The sequence below is a fragment of the Sorex araneus genome, chromosome 5 (genome assembly GCF_027595985.1).
Source record: "Sorex araneus isolate mSorAra2 chromosome 5, mSorAra2.pri, whole genome shotgun sequence".
Lineage (NCBI taxonomy): Eukaryota > Metazoa > Chordata > Mammalia > Eulipotyphla > Soricidae > Sorex > Sorex araneus.
The window spans coordinates 133,625,564-133,645,043 of NC_073306.1; the positions used below are offsets into that span (position 1 = coordinate 133,625,564).

Below are 19,480 nucleotides of genomic sequence, written 5' to 3' on the forward strand. Positions count from 1 at the left end.
CCTGGAGGAGAGCGCCATGGTTGGACGGGATCTCCGAGCCGACGGAGGGTGGTGGGTGAGACATTGCGATGAAGTGACTCTAACAAATACAAATGTTTTTTTTTGGGGGGTCACATCCAGAGATACTCAGGGGTTACTCCTGGCTCTGCACTCAGGAATTACTCCTGGCAGTTCTTGGGGGACCCTATGGGATGCCGGGGATCGAACCCGGGTCGGCCGCGTGCAAGGCAAACACCCTCCTTGCTGTCCTATCACTCCGACCTAAGAAATATCAATTGACTTTCTCTGTAGAATGCTAGATTTCACCATGCGACTAGAGAGATCCCAAATGTTGAACCCAGGGCTGGAGCAATGGCACAGCGGGTAGGGCGTCTGCCTTGCACGCGGCCGACCTGGGTTCTATTCCCAGCATCCCATATGGTCCCCTGAGCACCGCCAGGAGTAATTCCTGAGTGCAGAGCCAGGAGTGACCCCTGTGCATCGCCGGGTGTGACCCAAAAACAAAAAAAAAAACAAAAAAAAAAACAAAAAAACACCCCCAAATGTTGAATCCCCCTCCCCGGCCCGCCCCAGCCCCCGAATGGTCTTGAGTCAAGGGGGGAACGACAGTGCAGACGAGGGGGCAGTAAAAGCTCATCTATTCCACATCTGGCCCTTGACTGAGAAAGCCCGTGTCTGGTCCAAGAGACGCTGAGCTGCGAACCATCCGTCTCCCTCCCCAGACACACTTCCCCGCACACAGGCCGTAACCGCTGAGAGCCTTCAGCTTTGCGCAGTCTCTGCAGCCCCTCCCCCACAGGGACTGCTCAGAAGGGGGTGCAGTGGGTGGAGAGTGCCCTGTTCACTCTCACCCCGGCAGCTCAGCTCATCAAGGAATTCGGGACGGAGGGGAGCGGCCAGAGTCGTATTGGAACACACGTGTTCGTTCTCACGCGGGTCTCTGCTTCTGTCCTCAGACCTTGGAGCTGGGGGCCGGAGAGACACAGGTTAAGGCGCTCGCCTCACGTGTGGCAGACTCCACGCCAGTCCCCGCGGGCACACGGTCCCCTGAACGCTGCCAGGAGCCCTGAGCACTGAGGTGAGAGTAGGAGCACTTGAGTGTTTTTGGGTGTGACCCGAAGACCCGCTCCACCAAAACAAACCTCCCAGAGTTGCGAAGTCACAAAATGTCCCCAACAAGTCCCACAATGTCCCCAACATGTCATAGGTGGAACCAAGTCAAGGCTGAGCCCTGTGCTGTACAGATATGTCAGGTGACCACAGACTGGCCCTCACACTGTCCACCCGGGCCAGGCTTCCTGCTCCCCCGAAAGATGCCACAAGAAATATTGGCCTGGGGCTGGAGCAATAACACAGTGGGAGGGTGTTTGCCTTGCACGCGGCCGACCTGGGTTTGATTCCCAGCATCCCATGGGGTCCCCTAAGTACTGCCAGGGGTAATTTCTGAATGCATGAGCCAGGAGTAACCCCTGTGCATCGCCGGGTGTGACCCAAAAAGAAAAAAAAAAAGAAACATTGACCTGATCTGCACCTCTGGGTCCCCCCTCACCCCCCAAACGCTGACCCCTCTGTCCCTAGGTGAACGTGCCGCTTCCTGGCAGGGCTAGAGGGGGCCGTGAGGGGGCACAGACTCCCCCAACTCAGCAGCCACATTTTTGTCCAGCCAAGCCACGCACCCCAGGGCAATGCCAGGACCAGTCAAATCACAGGGACTGACCATCACATTTTGGTTTGGGGGGGTCACACCCGGCAGTGCTCAGGGGTTGTTCCCAGTCCTGCCTGGGGGCCACAGGGGGCTGGGGATGGAGCACGTGCTTGGCTCCCAGCCCCTGGCATCATCTTCGCCTTTTTTCTTTACAGCAAAGAGACCCAGAGGTGCATGTCCCTCCCCAGAAGGTAAACCGAGGCAGTGTGGGGCTTGCTCAAGCAACATTCACAGAAAGTAGTTTCTACACTTCCCTGGCCATCCGCCGTGAGCACATCACACCCTCCAGCTCTGCGGCCCGAAAAGCTTGAGTTCACTATGTCTCGTTTCGTGTTTTTTGTTTGTTTTTTTTGGGTCACACCTGGTGATGCACAGGGGCTACTCCTGACTCTGCACTCAGGAACTACTCCTGGCAGTGCTCAGAGGACCCTATGGGATGCTGGGAATCGAACCCGGGTCGGCCGCGTGCAAGGCAAACACCCTCCCCGCTGTGCTATCGCTCCAACCCCTCGGTTCGTGTTTCGGACGAGTGAGTCACACACACGCCAGAAACCTCGTCGGAGCCGCAGAAGCGCCTGTTCAGAAGGGCGTCGGGTGCTCCTTGGCCGGTCCGGCGCACAGATCCGACCAGAACCGTGGCCCAACTCACCAGCCCCAGCTTCCAACCCAGGCCAGTGGCTGCCCTTCCCTTAGTGACCATAGACACACGCGCAGCGTAGCTCCCCAGGGGTAGCGGGAAGCATCACTCGCTGGATCTCCGACGCCCCCTACAGGCCACATGGCGCTTAGCCTCACCGCCAGAAGACAGGTAACAGGTAACCAGGATGCAGGTGGGTAGGGGGCGGGCGTGGGGAAGCCACCCCGGCCCCACCCTCACCCTTCCCCATCACTTGTGCTCGGAAGCCATAAAGAAAGACTAGCGTGCCTCTGCCATTCCTCTCGAGAGGAGTTTGCCCTTTTATTACAAGACTATGGATCAAGGTGAAACATGAAAATGCGTAAGGCGAACAACTGCCACCAGGCAGAGTGACCAGAGAGGGACTGGGAGGGGGCTGGCCAGTTACCCTGGCCACCTCCCTCCCCCGCCCCCAACCCTCCGAGGTCCCATCCTCCTCCTCCTCCTCTTCATCTTTCCCACGATGCAGGCCAGCCAGCTTGGCCTCGGTGGATACCGAGGCATTCTGGAGGCAGAGTCACCTCCTGCCCCTCTGTCCAGCCCTAGGGCCGGCAAGGCGGCGGTGGGTCCCCCCTGGGGGCAGCCCTGCACTGGCACAGGGGTCTCGCAGGGAAAACGTCAGTGCAGGTGTGGGGAAACTGCTTCCGAGCTCGTCCTGGCAGCCGGGTTCTGCCCGCGGGGGCTAGAGGCACTGGCTGGGCTCCAGCGTGGCCTCCAGCTGTCCCGAGACGCCGCCCTCCGGCGGGAAGGTGACCAGCTCCAGGCTCCGGGCCTCGCTCTGGTCGCTGTGCTGCTTCTTGTGGCAGCGCAGAGAGTCGTTCCTGACGAAGGCGGCCCCGCAGACGTCGCAGCGGAAGGCCCTGTGCGTCAGGACCCTGGCCACGGGCTGCCCGCTGCCCTCCCGGGGCGCGTCGGGGCCCGGCGGCGGCGGCGGCGGCGGCGGCGGCGCGCGGTTCTCCGTGCGCGCCTCGTCCCGGTGCGCCTTGTCCAGGTGCTTGGCCAGGCTGCTGGGCCGCTTGCTGTCGAAGCTGCAGAAGTCGCACTTGAAGGGGCGGTCCTGGCAGTGCACGCGGCTGTGCACGCGCAGGGCGGCGGCGCTGGAGCACGAGTAGCTGCACTGGGGACACTTCTCCGGGTGGTCAGCCTGGTGCAGCCGGCTGTGCGCCAGCAGGTCGGCGCGGTCGCGGCCCTGGAAGGCGCAGTGCAGGCACTTGAAGGTGTGCTTGATGCGCACGTGCGACTTGAGGTTGGCCTTCATGGTGCAGCGCACGTCGCAGAACTCGCACTTGAACGGCTTCTCCCCCGAGTGCACGATCATGTGGCGCTTCAGGTCCGAGCTGATCTTGAACTTGGCGCTGCAGAGCCAGCACTGGAACGGGGTGTCCCCTGGCAAGGGAGGGTGTTCGCGTTAGAGGCCGGCAGGTGAGACCCAGTCCCGCCCCCCACAGCCAACAAGCGGCAGACTCTCAGGGCACCCAGAGATGGGGCTGGGAGTGTCGTTTTGATTTTTTTTTTCTTTTTGGGTCACACCCAGCGATGCACAGGGGTTACTCCTGGTTCTACACTCAGGAATTACTCCTGGTGGTGCTCGGGGGACCCTATGGGATGCTGGGAATCGAACCTGGGTTGGCCACGTATAAGGCAAATGCCCCACCTGCTGTACTATTGCTCCAACCCCCTGATTTGATTTTTTTTTTTTTGGTTTTTGGGTCACACCCGGCGATGCACAGGGGTTACTCCTGGCTCTTCACTCAGGAATTACCCCTGGCGGTGCTCAGGGGACCATATGGGACGCTGGGATTAGAACCCGGGTCGGCCGCGTGCAAGGCAAACGCCCTACCCACTGTGCTATCGCTCCAGCCCCTGATTTGATTTTTTAAATTGGTTTTTGGGGTGCTTGCCTTGCACGCAGCTGACCCAGGTTCGAATCCCGGCATCCCATAGGGTCCCCCCAAACACCGCCAGGAGTGATTCCTGAGTGCAGAGCCAGGAGCAACCCCTGAGCATCTCTGGGTGTGACCCCAAAAGAAAAAAAATGTTTTGGGCCACACCTGGCAGTGCTCAGGGCTTCCTCGTGGCTCTGTGCTCAGGGATAACTCCTGGCAGGGTCCTGGGGGCACCGTAGGAGATGCCAGGGATTGAACCCAGGCTGGCCAAGTGCAAGGCAAGCCCCTTCCCCGCTGTGCTATCGCTCTGGCCCCCTCAGACCGTATTTGAGCCTCCACCTGGCGTCATACCCAGCGGTCACCCAGGGAACCAGGCGAGAACGCCTGAGGGTGCTACCGACGGCTGCTGTCCTGACCCCGTGGACAGCCGCCCCCCTCACCACCATCGCCCCGAGGCAGGGCAGCAGCCGGAGGGGATGGTCCGGGGGCTTGGGCGGGCGCGGGGCTCACCTGTGTGGGAGCGCAGGTGCACGGTGAGCTGGCTGGAGTTGCGGCTGGCGTAGGGGCACAGCTGGCACTTGTAGGGCCGCTCGTCCGAGTGGATGCGCAGGTGCTTCTTGAGGCTGCTGCTGTCCACGGCGGCGTAGTCGCACAGGTGGCACTTGTGGGGCTTGACGCTGGTGTGGCAGCGCATGTGCATCGTCAGGTTGTCCTTGCGGCTGAAGCACTTGTCACAGAACTCACACTTGTGCGGCTTGTCCCCTTCAAACACACGGGGCGGGAGGACATGGCGTCGGTGGCAGGACCCGCCTGGACGCGCGGCCCGGATGGCAGCTGGCGCCCCTCCCCCTCCCCCTCCCCCCTCCCCTCTGGCGCCCCTCCCCTCCCCCTCCCCGCCATCGCTGGCCCAGATCCCAAGGGGGGGAGGATATCTGGGGAGGGAGAAGACTGAGGGTCCACGAGGGGGCAACGACAGGGACCCTCAGTCAGATGGGGGGAGACCAGGGCCACGTCCAGCGGGGGAGACAGGCTCGATGGAGGATTCGAGACCCCGGGGGACACGTGGCCCCGTCTGGGAGAACTGATGGGCCATGGCCCCCAGTGAGTGGCCAGAGATTTAGCTGAGCAAAAGTGCTGGCCTGGCACACGGCCAACTTAGGTTCCCCGCCTGGCACCCTGGCCAGGAGTGATCCGTGAGCACTGCCAGTGTGAACCCCCCCAAAAAGAAAGAATGCACCTCTGACTGTACACAGGGCGGGGGGGGGCCTGGCTGGGAGAACCAAGCGTCCAGCACACGGAGTGTGGCCAGCCGCAGACCAGAGTCGTTTTCAACCAGGGGCTAGAAACGGGTGGGCCCCGTGCAGCTCCAAAGGCCGGGGGTGGGGGGAGCGATGGAGACGGAGCTGCTCGAAAGGGGGTTCGCTCGGAGTGGGGAGCAGGTGGCTGCAGCCCGGGCTGCGGTGTATGAGCCAAGCCCACCTTTGGCCGTTCCCGTCCCCCGGCGCTGCCTGCATCTCTGTCCTCTCTCCCACAAGGGCACCTCCATGGACAGGCCCCGGGGCCCGAGCCGGGCGGGAGAATCACCCCAAGCCCATGAGTTCTGGCCTGGGCTCAGGCCTTCCACATTTAGCACTAGAAAGGGGGGCGGCTCGGGGCGCCCAGGGGGGCCGCGTGGGAAAGACTCAACCAGGTGCGTTTCCCGTGGGGGTTTTGCTGGACGACATCCGGTATTTGGTATATTGTCCCAACCCGGGGGGGGGGGCGCAGTACTGGGGCGGGAATCCCCACAGGACCCCCAGCATGGGAGGGCGCAGCCCAGGGGGAGGAGCAGAGCTGGGAGTGCTCCCAGCCACCCCCCCCCCCCAGCCAGGGAAGTGCTCAAAGGGCCGATGAGCACAGACAGCACAGGCTGGAGGCTGCGTGATCCCCTGTACCCCTGAGCACTGCTGGGAGTGACCGACCCCCGAAACACTGGCCAGGAGCACCCCCCGGCCCGGACCCGGCCTGTACCTGCCAGATAAAGAGAAACTGGTCAAGAGGCTGCGAGGGGATGAGAACAGGCCTGAAGGGGGGTTGGCGGGAGGGGGCCACTCAAAGCAAAACACAAACGGCAGTGCCCCGAGTCAAACTTGGGGTCTCATGGATTTTAACTGTCATAACCTGAGAAGTTTATGGCTGACTGGAGCGTCTAGAGCGATTCTTTTTTTTTTTTTTTTTTTGCTTTTTGGGTCACACCTGGCCATGCACAGGGGTTACTCCTGGCTCTGCACTCAGGAATTACTCCTGGCGGTGCTCGGGGGACCCTATGGGATGCTGGGATTTGAACCCGGGTCGGCCACATGCAAGGCAAACGCCCTCCCCGCTGTGCTATCTCTCCAGCCCCCATCTAGAGCGATTCTTTTGGAATAAGCGAACTTACAGGCTTTTGATCTAGTAATAAAAACACCCGAGACGGCACAGCGGGGAGGCTCATGCCTTGCACGTGGCCAACCAGGTTCGATTCCCGACCCCCCAGGTGATTGGTCCCCTCCAAGCCCTGCCAGGAGGCAGCCCGGAGCGGAGCCAGGTGTGCGTCCCAAATAAGACAATGCAAGAAATAAAAACACCTGCAACGGCTCATCAAGCCTCTCCTTTCCAGAGAGGTGAAGCTGGTTTCTTGCAGTTCCACCAGACACATGCGCACTCGTGCGCGTGGGAAAGAATCCAGCTTCTCTTAGACGAGACACGCGAAGCAAATGATGCCACGCGTCACCTTCGTTTTGGAAAAGCTGTTTCCACAAAAATGTTGATATGTGAATGAATACTTCCTCGCGCTGGAGCTCAGATCTAAGTCTCCATGGGTCCCGAGCATGCGTTTCTCCACTGAGCTACATCCTGGGCCCGGCGCCTTTAAGACATTATTTAACTGCAGACAAAAACAAAACACTCCGGACCTTCAGTTTTGTCTTTGTTTGCTTCTGGTTTTTTTGGGGGGGAGGGGCAGGGGAGAGGCCAGAGGTGCTCAGGGCTAACTCCTAGCGGGGCTCAGGTGTGTTGTGTTGTGGCAGAGGTTGAACCAGGTCAGCCATGTGCAGAGCAAACCCCCTCCCCACTGCACTATTGCTCTGGCCCCTTTAGTTTTTTTTTTTTTTTTTTTTTTGCTTTTTGGGTAACACCTGGCAATGCTCAGGGGTTACTCCTGGCTCTGCACTCAGGAATCACTCCTGGCGGTGCTCAGGGGACCATATGGGATGCTGGGAATCGAACCCGGGTCGACCATGTGCAAGGCAAACGCCCTAACCGTTGTACTATCGCTCCAGCCACAATTTTTTTTTTTTTTAAATTCAATTTGGGGGCTGGAGCAATAATAGCACAGCAGGGAGGGCGTATGCCTTGCATGCAGCCGACCCGGGCTGGATTCCCTGTTGGGGCTGGACTGAGCTACCAGGGCGAGCCCATGAAGACTGTACCGTACTACGGACAGGAACATAGGGACCCATGAACATGGGCGAGATTTCTCGTGTGTCCTGACTGGTTTGGATGAAGCTGAACATTTTCCCCCTCCAAGCTGCCTTCAGAAAAATAATTTCAGTATATTGAAAAGAGCAGTTTTCCTTCTCTCACAGCAGCCTGGCTGGTCTTTGACATGCAGATCTCCGGTGTTAGCCAGGCCTGACCTTTGAGATTGCAAAATGCCATATTGCAAAATACAGGCTCTGGCCCAGCCTAGTCTTTGGGATGTAGATTCCAGGTGCCTGCCCAGTTTGTATTTGAAGGGTAGATTTCAGGGGGCAGCCCAGCCTAGTCTTTGGGATGTAATTCCAGGTGCCTGTAGCCCAAGAAAGGTTTCAGTTCTGGCTTTGTAGCTTTTCCCGAGAGGCTACAGGCCTACAGGTACAAGGAAACAACATATTTCGCTGTCTCAATGTTCTTTCTGTAATTTTCTGTCATGTCTTTGATGATATCACTGTATCGCGCCTTTGGAGGTACCATGATCAGTAAAAGGCGACTACAGGGCTCTCTACCTTTGCCAAGAGTCAGAGAGAACCTTGGTCCTCCATGAAACACATTTCTTCCACATTCCTTATCTCAGCACCTCCGACCGTACAAACGTTCATGCAATAATTCCCAGCATCCCATATGGTCCCCGAGCACCGTCAGGAGTCATTCCTGAGTGCATGAGCCAGGAGTAACCCCTGTGCATCGCTGGGTGTGACCCCAAAAGAAAAAAAATTTAATTTTCTGGGGGGGGGCGGGTTTCACCACACCTGACAGTGCCCAGGGACCACTCCTGGTCCTCAGGGGCTGTATATGGGTGGCAGTAGGATTACACCCCCGAACTTTGCCCCCTGGTGCCTTTAGTGATTTTTTTTTCTGCACTCAGGAACTACTCCTGGCGGTGCTCAAGGGGACCCTATGGGATGCTGGAAATCAAACTCAGGTCGGCCGTATGCAAGGCAAACGCCCTACCTGCTGTGCTATCGCTCCAGCCCCCTTTTAGTGAGTTTTGTGTGAGAGTAGGGAGAGACAGCGTGGGGGTTAGACCAGACGGCAGTGCCCAGGGACCATAGGCAATGCCAGGGATGCAACCAGGTGGCTGCACGCAAGGCAAACGGACCCTGGCACCCTGTAGGGTCTCTCTGGCCCGTGAGGTTGATAGTTTTGAAGGATAAAAGGATGGACGGCAGGTAGAGGGCTGCTTTGAGAACCTCAGTTCCAGCCTTCTGGGGTCCCCTACCCCACTGCCCGAGGCCGCCTGGGTCAGGGACCCTGTGGGCAAGTGGGCTAGTTTTCCCCTTTTCCTGGTGCTAGAACCTTCTCTTCACGGCTGCGCCCATGCCAGATCCAGGACTCCATTTCCCAGGCTTTGTCTCTTTGGCAGAGTGGCTGCCGGCCGGATTCTGGCCGTGTGGACATCGACCACAGTGACACAGCCGACGGCTCTGCGCCTTTCAGGAGGCGGCAAACTGTCTCAGACCAAGCCTGCGAGTGACAGCCTGGCACCCACGAGCCCGAGACCCCTACACCAGGGCTCCGCAACCAGCACAGGCCAACAGTAGCACTGCACTGTAGCACTGTCGTCCAGTTGTTCATCGATTGGCTCGAGCGGGCACCAGTAACGTCTCCATTGTGAGACTCATTGTTACTGTTTTTTTTTTCTTTTTGGGTCACACCCAGCGATGCTCAGGGGTTCCTCCTGGCTCTGCACTCAGGAATGACTCCTGGTAGTGCTCGGGGGACCCTATGGGATGCTGGGAATCGAACCTGGGTCGGCCGCGTGCAAGGCAAACGCCCTCCCCACTGTGCTATCGCTCCAGCCCCTCACTGTTACTGTTTTTGGCATATTGAATATGCCACAGGGAGCTTGCCAGGCTCTGCCGTGGGGGCAGGATATTCTCAGTATCTTGCCGGTCTCTTCATCCCTCTTTGAGAGGGATGGAGGAATCGAACCTGGGTTGGCTGTGTGCAAGGCAAATGCCCTACCCGCTGTGCTATTGCTCCAGTCCATAGGCCAACAGTACTTTATTTTTGAAGGTGGTGTTTGAGGGCCACATGTGGCAGTGCTCAGGGATCACTCCTAGAGGACTTGGGGGACCAGATACTGCCGGGGATCGAACCTGGGTCGGCCACATGCAAGGCAGCCTCTGCATTATCACGCCAACAGGCTTTAGCTCCCGGAGAAGCCAGGAGTCTCACTCTTCAGCTCATCACGAGACTGTGTCTTCTGGGCATGTTTGGGTGGGGGGTGGGGACGGGTGCTGTGTGTCCCCGGGCCTATTTCCATGGGGGAGAGAATGATCCAGAGAATGGGGGCCCTGGCTCTGGAGAAGCAGCTGAAATCACCCTGGGGTGAGGAGCAGCGTTTGACTCAGTCAAGTCAAACACCTGGGGCTCTTGGGGGCTTCTGCTTTAGGGTCACACTCCTGGGGTCAGGCTCAGGGCTCACTCCTGGCGGTGCTCAGGGGCATAGAACTGGGTCCACCCTGTGAAAGCTGAGTGCCTTAACTCCTGTACTAGCTCTCTGGTCCCGGGCCTTGTCATCCTTCCCGTATTCCCCCTCCTCCCTACATGTGTCATTCTTTATGGCTGAGGGGTCCCAGGCATGGCCGACTGTGGAACCGCCAAGGCCTCCGCCCACTAGGTGGCAGTAGCAGCTCCCATTTGAGAACTGGGCTCCAGTGCTGAACTGGGATCTAGATGCCCCTCGAGGTTGCTTACTGCACCTTCGGGCAGGGAGGTAGGGCCTCCCCACTTCTGTTCCTGGGGTCTTGCATTCTGCATGCACCCACTGACAGCCTCCTGCAGGCTGCTCTTACTTTTTCTTTTTCTCTCCTTCCTTCCTTCCTTCCTTCCTTCCTTCCTTCCTTCCTTCCTTCCTTCCTTCCTTCCTTCCTTCCTTCCTTCCTTCCTTCCTTCCTTCCTTCCTTCCTTCCTTCCTTCCTCCCTTCCTCCCTTCCTCCCTTCCTCCCTTCCTCCCTTTCCTTCCTTTCCTCCCCTTCCTCCCTTTCCTTCCTTTCCTCCCCTTCCTTCCCTTCCTTCCTTTCCTTCCCTTCCTTCCCTTCCTTCCCTTCCTTCCTTCTTTCTTTCCTTCTCTTTCTTTGCTTTTGCAATGCTCAGGGGTCAGAAATTACTCCTGGTAGTGCTCCGGGGACCATATGAGATGCTGGGAATCGAACCTGGGTCAGCCAGGTCAACTGTGTGCAAGGCGAATGCCCTACCCGCTGTGCTATGGCTCCAGCCCCAGGGCTGCTCTTTCTTTTGTGTTTTTGTTTGTTTGTGGCTTTGGATTTTTTTTTTCCCTTTGGGTCACACCCAGCGATGCTCAGGGGTTCCTCCTGGCTCTGCACTCAGGAATTACTCCAGGCAGTGCTCGGGGGTCCCTATGGGATGCTGGGAATCGAACCCAGGTCAGCTGCATGCAAGGCAAACGCCCTTCCCACTGTGCTGTCGCTCCAGCCCCTGCTCTTTCTTTTGGAGGGGAGGCTGTCCGGCCGCCACACCTGGAGCTGTGAGGGGCTACATCCGGCTGCAGAGTTGCTCCTGGCGGTGTTCGGGGGATGACATTGGGGGTACCAGGCACTGCACGAGCTCCTGCCCCCAGTTTACTTATTTATTCTTTGCTTTGGGGCCCTAACAGCAAGTAAGCCCTGAGCACTGCTGGCAGAGCCCCACAACAAAGATTTGTTTTTGCTCAGGGCTCACTCCTGGCCGTTCTCGGGACCAGCATCCCGGAGACCGGGGAGCGAACCTGGTCAGCTGCTTGCAAGCAGTGCCGGGCACTGACCTGGGCCTCGCAGAGGCAGGGCACGTGCTTCCCACGGAGGGACACAAGCAGTGCTGTCCCCGGCCCCCAGCCTTTGCCACGGGGCCGAGACCCAGCGTGTGGGAGCAAGGCTGCAGTGCGTCTGTGTCGGGGCGTGGGCCTGGCAGGTGGCAGCCTCTCTGGCGAGGCCAGGCGGGAGCTGGGGCTTTGCCCTGCCCGGGGAGGACAGCCAGAAGCCGGGGTCTTGCCCTGGTCCAGGAGGGCGAGTCTCCAGGCACTGTGGCTAAGGGGCCCCATAGCCATTCTGCTCCACCCCCGAACCCGGCCCTGGTCCTGCGGGCGGGTTCCCTCTCAGCCAAGCCTGCTTCTCGTCCCACCTGCAGGGGCCTTTCAGGACAAGTCCCCCGCCTCCCGGCTGTTAGATCTCTATGGCCCAAGGTGGGGGGTTAGCGGACCCTAGGGGTAGAATATCGGAACGATGGTGGGGGGGAGGGAGCAGAAAGCTCAGTGGAATTAGGGGGGGCTGTGTTTGCTTAAAGAAGGTTAAAGGGGGGCTGGAGCAATAGCACAGCGGGTAGGGCGTTTGCCTTGCACTCGGCCAGCCCGGGTTCGATTCCCAGCATCCCATAGGGTCCCCTGAACACTGCCAGGAGTGATTCCTGAGTGCAGAGCCAGGAGTAACCCCTGTGCATCGCCGGGTGTGATCCAAAAAGAAAAAAAAAAAAGAAGGTTAAAGGGGCTGGAGAGAAAGTACAGCAGACGGGGGTAGGTGGGTGGTTTGTCCTGCATGCAGCTGACCCGGGTTCTACCCCCAGCCCTGCCTAAGTCCCCGAAAGCCCTGCTGGGGGTTAATCCCCAACAAACTTCTTTTTTTTTTTGGGTGGAGGTTCTAAGTGCTTTTTTCTTCTGAAAAGGGGGTAAAGGGTCCGATAGGTTTGGGGTCCTCCATCCTGGCCCCTGCTCCGTCCTGTGCTTTTGCTGTGTGACGTGTGGAGCATCCGTGTGACGTCCTGTCCCCGTGTCCCCGCCAGACCATGTCAGCAGAGGGACCGTTTCCACGCCTTCCCCCCCGCCTCAAACCCTGGGTCCGGCCCTTCACCCAGCCCGGGAGAAGAGCGGCACCTACCCGTGTGGATCCTGAGGTGGCGGTCCAGGTCCTTCATACCGTGCACTGTCTTGAAGTGGCACCCTAGGAGGGAAGAAAACAGTGCTCTTGAGTCGACGGCACCCCGGAAGCCAGGAGCCCCGCCCCCCCCCCCGAGCAGGGCAGGGGCGGCCGGCGGCCTCCTGACCTGGGTAGCAGCAGTTGAACGTCCTCTCGCCGAGGGTCGAAGCTGGTTCCCTGGATTCCGAGGGAACGGATGCGACGGGGCCTTTCGGGGGTTCGCCGCTGTCCGCGGATGGCCCGGCTGCTTTCAGAACATCACGACTGAGTCCTGACGCTGAAACCCAGGAGGCACCAGGCCTCCCCGAGCCCCTAATTACAGAGGCCACAGGCCTGCCCCGGCTAATGTGGTCTCCCACCCCCAACCCCCGGCCCAGCCTTGGAGACCCGGTTTGGAGAATCTCTCCCACCTTGGGCTGCAGCGATAGCGCAGTGGGGAGGGCATTTGCCTTGCACTCGGCCAACCAGGGTTCGATTCCTGGCATCCCATAGGGTCCCCCGAGCACCACCAGGAGTGATTCCTGAGTGCAGAGCCAGGAGTGACCCCTGTGCATCAGCGAGTGTGACCCAAAAGGAAAGAAAAAGGAAAGAGAATCTTTTCCACCTCAACACACGTGAGGGGTGTGAGAAGGAGACCCCAGGCAGCCCTGTCACCGCTTCAGATCTGGCCCCTGAAACAGACCCCAGCCAATGACTATGCACAAGTGGAAAAACGGCTCCACCCGGGGCTTCTCCACCTGCCCGCCCGGGCACCGGGTCTCCGGGAAGGCTCATGTCTGTTGTTTCGGTTCTGCTTCGGGGCGGCACCCAGCAGCAGCTGAATCCTGGCTCTGCGTTAGGGATCACTCCTGGGGGAGCTCGGGGAATCCCACGAGGTGCTGGGGTTGGATGGGGTCAGCCGTGTGCGGTGAGCGCCTAAACCCCTGTATGAACCCCTGTACTCTCACCCGGGCCCCGGGCAGGGCTGTGGACGAGTCGCCTTCCCAACACGCTCCCCGCCCGTGCAGCGGAGCTGGCCCCAGGACCACCTGGCTCGGGAGATGCCCGTGGCTGGGTGGCCAGAGACTTTCAGTCCGCAAGAAAGCCCAGCTCCAAGGCCAGCTCTGCAGCCACGACCAGTGGTCTTCCCCTGCCGGTCCGCCGTGTAGACAGGCTGCACAGTCCACCTTGCATGGCCTCACGGTTCACCCAGAAAGGGAGAAAATGGGCCAACTCCGGGGGACTGGGCTCCCTCAGACCAGAGTCCCTAATTACGGTGCTGAGACCCCTCTACCCCAGGGAAGGCACTCGGTGCCTGCCCCTCTGTGTCCACATCTGGACCATGGTCTGGGGGCACCAAACTCCCCTGGGCACATGGACTTTCCCAAGGACTAGGGCTGCTGCTTCCAGCATGAGTCACTTGGTATGTAGAACTAAGGTCAGCTGGGCCCTGGTCAGCCTCGGGAGAAACTGGCCATTCCTGAAAGAATGCAGATTACCTAGATTTTGAGACATCTCCGGAAATCTTTGTGGGTGTTATTTTTTTTTTTTCTTTTTGGGTCACACCCGGCGATGCACAGGGGTTCCTCCTGGCTCTGCACTCAGGAACCACCCCTGGCGGTGTTCAGAGAACCATATGGGATGCTGGGAATCGAACCCGGGTTGGCCGCGTGCAAGGCAAACGCCCTACCCGCTGTGCTATTGCTCCAGCCCCGGGTGGTTTTTTTTTTTTTTTTTTTTTTTTTTTTGTGTGTGTGTGTGTATGTGTATGCGGTCCAACCAGGCGATGCTCAGGGTTTGCTCCTGTCTGTCCTTGGGGGATCAAATGGGATGCTGGGGATCAAACTTGGGCCAACTATGTGCAAGGCAAGTGCCCTACCCACTGTACTTTCTTGCCCCAGAAAGATAGAAACATATCAATAACATATCCTAATAGTATATTATTTAATAACACAGTAAATATACATTTAATATTATATAACAATGTAATGTATAAATAAACGTCAATTATATATGCATATACACACACCCTTATACATTTGTTTGGTCACACCTAGCGGTACCAGATGCAGTGCAGGGATTTTGACCACTGGGGAGGCAGCGTCTGCGCTATCTATCCAGTCCTAAAAATAAACTTCCTATGGGCGAGAGCTCTCCGAAGGCAGGGCAAGCGTCTACACTGCAAAAACGAGGCCTTGGAAGCCACCCCTTCTCTTCTCTCTGCACCCCAGATGCTAGCTGCTCCCTCAACTAGAAGCGTCCGTTACTAACTGTATTTTTAAGTGTTGCCATGTCAGGGATCAAACCCAGGGACCGACCCCTGCAGAGCCTGTGCTCAGGCACGGAGGCTCACGCGTTCTCCAGGACGGTGGAATTCTGTGTGGTCTTTCCCCAGCCAGTGGGTCCATTTGCTGGGGGGAAAGAACCCAGAGGTGCTGGGGCTGTTCCCAAGACCTCAGGGTCCCCCACCTCAGAGGTCCAGCAGAGTTGAGTAGAAGTGTGGGTGGGGGGAGAAGCCCCAGCCACCAGGAGGGGCAAACTCAAGACAAAGGGAGGTGGGGGAGGGGCCCCTCAGGGTGGGCCCAGACTCTCAGGGCACCCAGGGGGTGGGCAGGTGGGAGGAACCTCAAGAACAGTCTTCACCTCTGCAAAATGCAGACATCCCCAGGATCCACCCAGAGGAGAGTGTGATGGGGGTTGGGGGGTCGCCAGAAGAAACTGGGGGGAGGCCCCAGTGACCCAGAAGCCACAACGTCATTTGCAAATGAGTGGCCCAAACTGAAAAGCCCCGAGAGAAAGAGGGGGTTCCTGGGGCTCTGAGGGGCGCCTGAGATGCAGGCCTGGTGAAGGCCAGTGGCGTGGGGGAGGGGGCGGCTGTTCCTCTGAAGTGCCTGGGGGGCGCGGACCCCAGGCTGCCGGCACCCCCCCATGCCAGGATGTGCCAGGAAGAGGGGTCACAGGTATAAAAAGTGGCGCAAACTGCCAACAGCAGCCTGAGAGCAGCTGGGAGACGCCTTTGGGGGAGGGTTCCCCAGAAAACGCGCCTCCTTTCTGACCTGTCCCACAACAAACACCCGCAGAACCTTTTTTGGGGGGTGTTAGAGAGGCTCCCCCCTCCTTCGGAGCTGGGAAGGGCCCTGCAGAGGCAGAGGGGAAACTTATTCTTTCCTTTGGGAGGGGCAGTGCTCAGGGGTCACTGCCTGGCAGGGCTTGGGGACCCCTCGGGGTTCCCCAGGTAGAACCGCGCTGGCCACCGGCAAGAAGAAACCTTTCTTTATTCTTAGCGCCGGGGACATAAAGCGGGATAAAGAGAAGAGGAAGCGCCTTGGAAAGGCAGGTTCCCTGGCCCGTCCGCACCCGAGTCTATCCCCAAGGTCCTGACCCACATCGCGGGGGTGGGGTGGGGGGTGAAACTGCAAAGTCCCCCTGCGGCTCGGCCCTGGCCGCCCCCCTCCCCCGCTTTATCCCGAGCTTTATCTGACACACAGTGCTCCCCCACTACCTGAGGACCCCCTGTTACCTCTCTCGGACCCCACCTGGTGCCCCAGCCTCGCCTCCTCCTCCCGGGGGCCCCCAGCACCCCGCCGCCCCTCAACCCTCACCCCTAACTCGCTTCACGCGCCGCCGCTCATCTTTCTCGGACCCCGTTCCATTGCGTCTCCCTGAGGTTGGTCCCGGGCTGGCGCCAGCCAAGAACTCAAGCGTTTTCCAAAGCCTCCCCCTCCCCCGTCCCCCCCCCCCCCAAACACACACACACACAGACGCTCCGCACGGTCCAGCTCGGACGCGGCTCTCAGAAGCGGCCCCGCGCACCCCAAAGACGCTCCGTCTCGGGCGCGGGACCCCGCGTCACCCGCGCCCCGGGGAAGCTGCGCGGCCCCGAAGCGCGCAACTTGCAAGGGACGGAGCGGGCTGCGGGTGCGCCCAGAAGGTGGCACCGGGGACCCCGCTCCTCAGCTAGAAGCGGCGGCGCTTCGCAGCCGCCCCCCCGCCCCCGCCAGGGTCGTGGTCCCGCCGCGGTGCCCGACGGCGACCCCCGACTGGCTGCGAAGCCAAAGCCAGTCCCGGGGTGGCCGCGGCGCCCCTCACCTCGCTCCGCCGCCCCCTCCGGGGGTGCAGGCTGCGGCTCCCGGGAGTTGAGGTGCTGGGGTCTGGCCTGCTTGCGCCGCGACATGTCGTGCGGATCCGGGGTGGGGGCGCCCGGCCCGGGACTGGGAACTCGGCCGCGCCCGGCCCGAGCGCGCCTGCAGCGCCGTTTGCACGCCGGGGCCGCGGCGGCCGCTTTATCCCGAGCCCTGAAGGCTGATTGGCCCCGCGCCAAGGCCCGGGGCCCGCGGGAGGTGCCGCCCGCGCCCCCTCCCCGCCGCCCGCCCGCACCCCGCCGCCCAGGGCCCCGCCCCGGCCCCGCCGGCCGGGAATCTGCATTCGGGGCCGCTCCCCCAGGTGACGCGCGCGCACGTGCGAGCCGCAGGCCCCGCGCCCGCCGCCTAACGAGCTCCCCAGGTGATCCGTTTGCCCATTAAAATTGCAGGCGCTCCGCTGCCCGCCACCTCCAGTCGCGGGGGAGCTCGTTAAAATGCAGATTCTCACTCGGAGAGGCCCGAGCCCCGGTATTTCTAACGAGCTCCCAGGCGAGGCGGCGACTCGGACCGCGCGGGGTTGCATCCGGGCACTTTTTTGTTGTAAAAGCAGCCGCCCTCCCCACCCCCATCCCCTGCTCTAACCCCCCCCCTCTCCGGGGTATTCTGCGGCGCGACCCCCGACGGGCGCCCCCGGCCCGAACTGCGATTGTAACGTTGGAAAAAGGAGGCCCGGGGCGCACCGCGGTGGGAGCCAGCGAAAACAGCAGGGGGTTGAAGTTTGGGGTTCAGTCGGGCCTTTCCGTGCAGCGCCCGGGCTCCCAGCACCGAGACGCAGGCGCCGGGGGGGGGCCGGGACCACCCAGGAGCGGCCTTGGGGCCCCTGGGGGGTGCGGCCGCGCCCGGCAGGTGACGGAGGGAGGCGCGCCCCGGGCCGGGCGGGCGCTAATTGGCGTTCGTGCTCAGACTGGCTGGGACCGGGGTGAGACCCGCGGGGAGAGGGGGACCTCGCCTCGCGCCAGGTGAACGACGTTACCCCCGGGGAGCGGGAAGCCCCTCCCCCAGGTGTTTACTTTCCCCAATTTGGGGCGTCAGGGCAAGGCTGCGCCCCGAGCCTGCCCGAACCTGAGGACCACGCGCCTCGGGTTCAAAAAGGCTCCGGTTCAGCTGCAATTCCGGGCCTGGGAACCTGCATTTGTCACGCGGCCGGGGCTGGTTTTGAAGGGCTTGGCCGGCGCCCGGGATTGAGCATGACCCCAGAGGTCGGTGGGGGGTGGGAAAGGAACGGGCTGCCAACCTACCAAGAGAGCTTTTATAAAACACAATTCTCTAGCAGGGCCTCGCTCTTCGCGGCTGCCGGCTGCCCAGCTGCAGCGGCTGCGGGTGTGCGCGAGGCGGGAGAGGCAGAGGTGACCGGGAGACCAGCGACTACTTTGTAAAGAGCTTGGCTAGATGCACACCAGGCCGTGCGCATCTCCTGGCGGACACGCTGAGGTGGGCCCAGCCTTCTTCTGGAATTCTCAGGAGCCGGATTACGGCCCCCCCCCCCCCCACCCCTCAGCACAGCTGCGTGGTATGCCCTGACGGCGGGGAAGGTGGGTTTGCTGGCCGGCGTCCCCCTGGATCCTTGGCGAATGACTGACCCGTGGCTGGCCTAGATCTTTTTCATGGTCTCCCCAAACTAAGCCGTCAATGATCACTTACAACTCCAGAACCCGCCTCCAGCCGCTTCATAAGCGTCAAACACAACCTCTAAGGCTGGAGCAGGGGCAGAGCGGTCAGGGCGCTTGCCTTTCACCTGGCGGACCCCCGTTCTATCCCTGGTGTCCCCTGAGTCTCGCCAGGATGCGGGCAAAAAACAAACGAAACGGCACCCATTTCAATCCTTCTCTTTTCCTTTTCCTTTTTTTTTTCTTCTCTTTTTGGGTCACACTGGTGATGCACAGGGGTTACTCCTGGCAGTGCTCAGGGGACCATATGGGATGCTGGAAATCAAACCCGGGTTGGCTGCGGCTGCGTGCAAGGCAAACACTCTACCCGCTGTACTATTGCTCCAGCCCTCTCTTTTCCTTTTTTTTTTCCCCCAGGTCACACCGGGCAATGCACAAGGGTCACTCCACTCCTGGCTCATTCACTCAGGAATTACTCCTGGCGGTGCTCGGGGGACCATATGGGATGCTGGGATTTGAACTCGGGTTGGCCGTGTGCAAGGCAAATGCTATACCCGCTGTGCTATAGCTCTAGCCCCTTCTTTTCCATTTTTTTTTTTTTTTGCTTTTTGGGTCACACCTGGTGATGCACAGGGGTTACTCCTGGCTCTGCACTCAGGAATTACTCCTGGCAGTGCTCAGGGGACCACATGGGATGCTGGGAATAGAACCCGGGTCGGCCGAGTGCAAGGCAAACGCCCTCCCCGCTGTGCTATCACTCCAGCCCCATCCTTCTTTTCCTTTTTAAGAGATTTTTTGCACCTGTTTTTGCAGGGCTAGGGGTGGGACCCAGAGCTCCACAGGCCGAACTTTAACCACGGAAGAAGCTCCCTGCTCCTAGAAACACCTGGCGGGGCTCAAGGACCCTGGAGGCTCCTGCTTGCAAACCAGGAGCTGCTGTGGGTCACCTGCCCCCTCTGGCACGCAGCTCTGGAGATAAAACCAAACACGGGGAGGGCTGAAGTGGGGACCAAAGGGGATCAGCACTGCCTGGTGACTCAAGCTCTCCTGGGTGTGGCAAAAACTTAAAAGGTTACA

The 19,480-nt window shown here is 60.2% G+C and overlaps 1 protein-coding gene across 3 annotated transcripts in view; it reads right to left on the minus strand.

The window, feature by feature from the left end:
• Positions 1–2,807: 2,807 nt before the first annotated feature.
• Positions 2,808–19,480, minus strand: part of ZFP64 (ZFP64 zinc finger protein) — a 67,173-nt gene continuing 50,500 nt past the window's right edge. Inside the window, exons 1-5 of one of the 3 annotated variants that reach the window (XM_055139279.1) lie at positions 16,744–17,005; positions 12,803–12,952; positions 12,637–12,699; positions 4,778–5,029; positions 2,808–3,767 (exon numbers count right to left, since the gene is read on the minus strand). In XM_055139279.1, the coding sequence (XP_054995254.1) occupies positions 3,064–3,767; positions 4,778–5,029; positions 12,637–12,699; positions 12,803–12,952; positions 16,744–16,828 (1,254 nt within the window). In that variant the 5' untranslated portion in view covers positions 16,829–17,005 and the 3' untranslated portion in view covers positions 2,808–3,063. Of the gene's footprint in view, positions 3,768–4,777; positions 5,030–12,636; positions 12,700–12,802; positions 12,953–16,743; positions 17,006–19,480 lie in introns of those variants that run through there. The other 2 variants (XM_055139277.1, XM_055139278.1) reach the window with 2 other exon arrangements.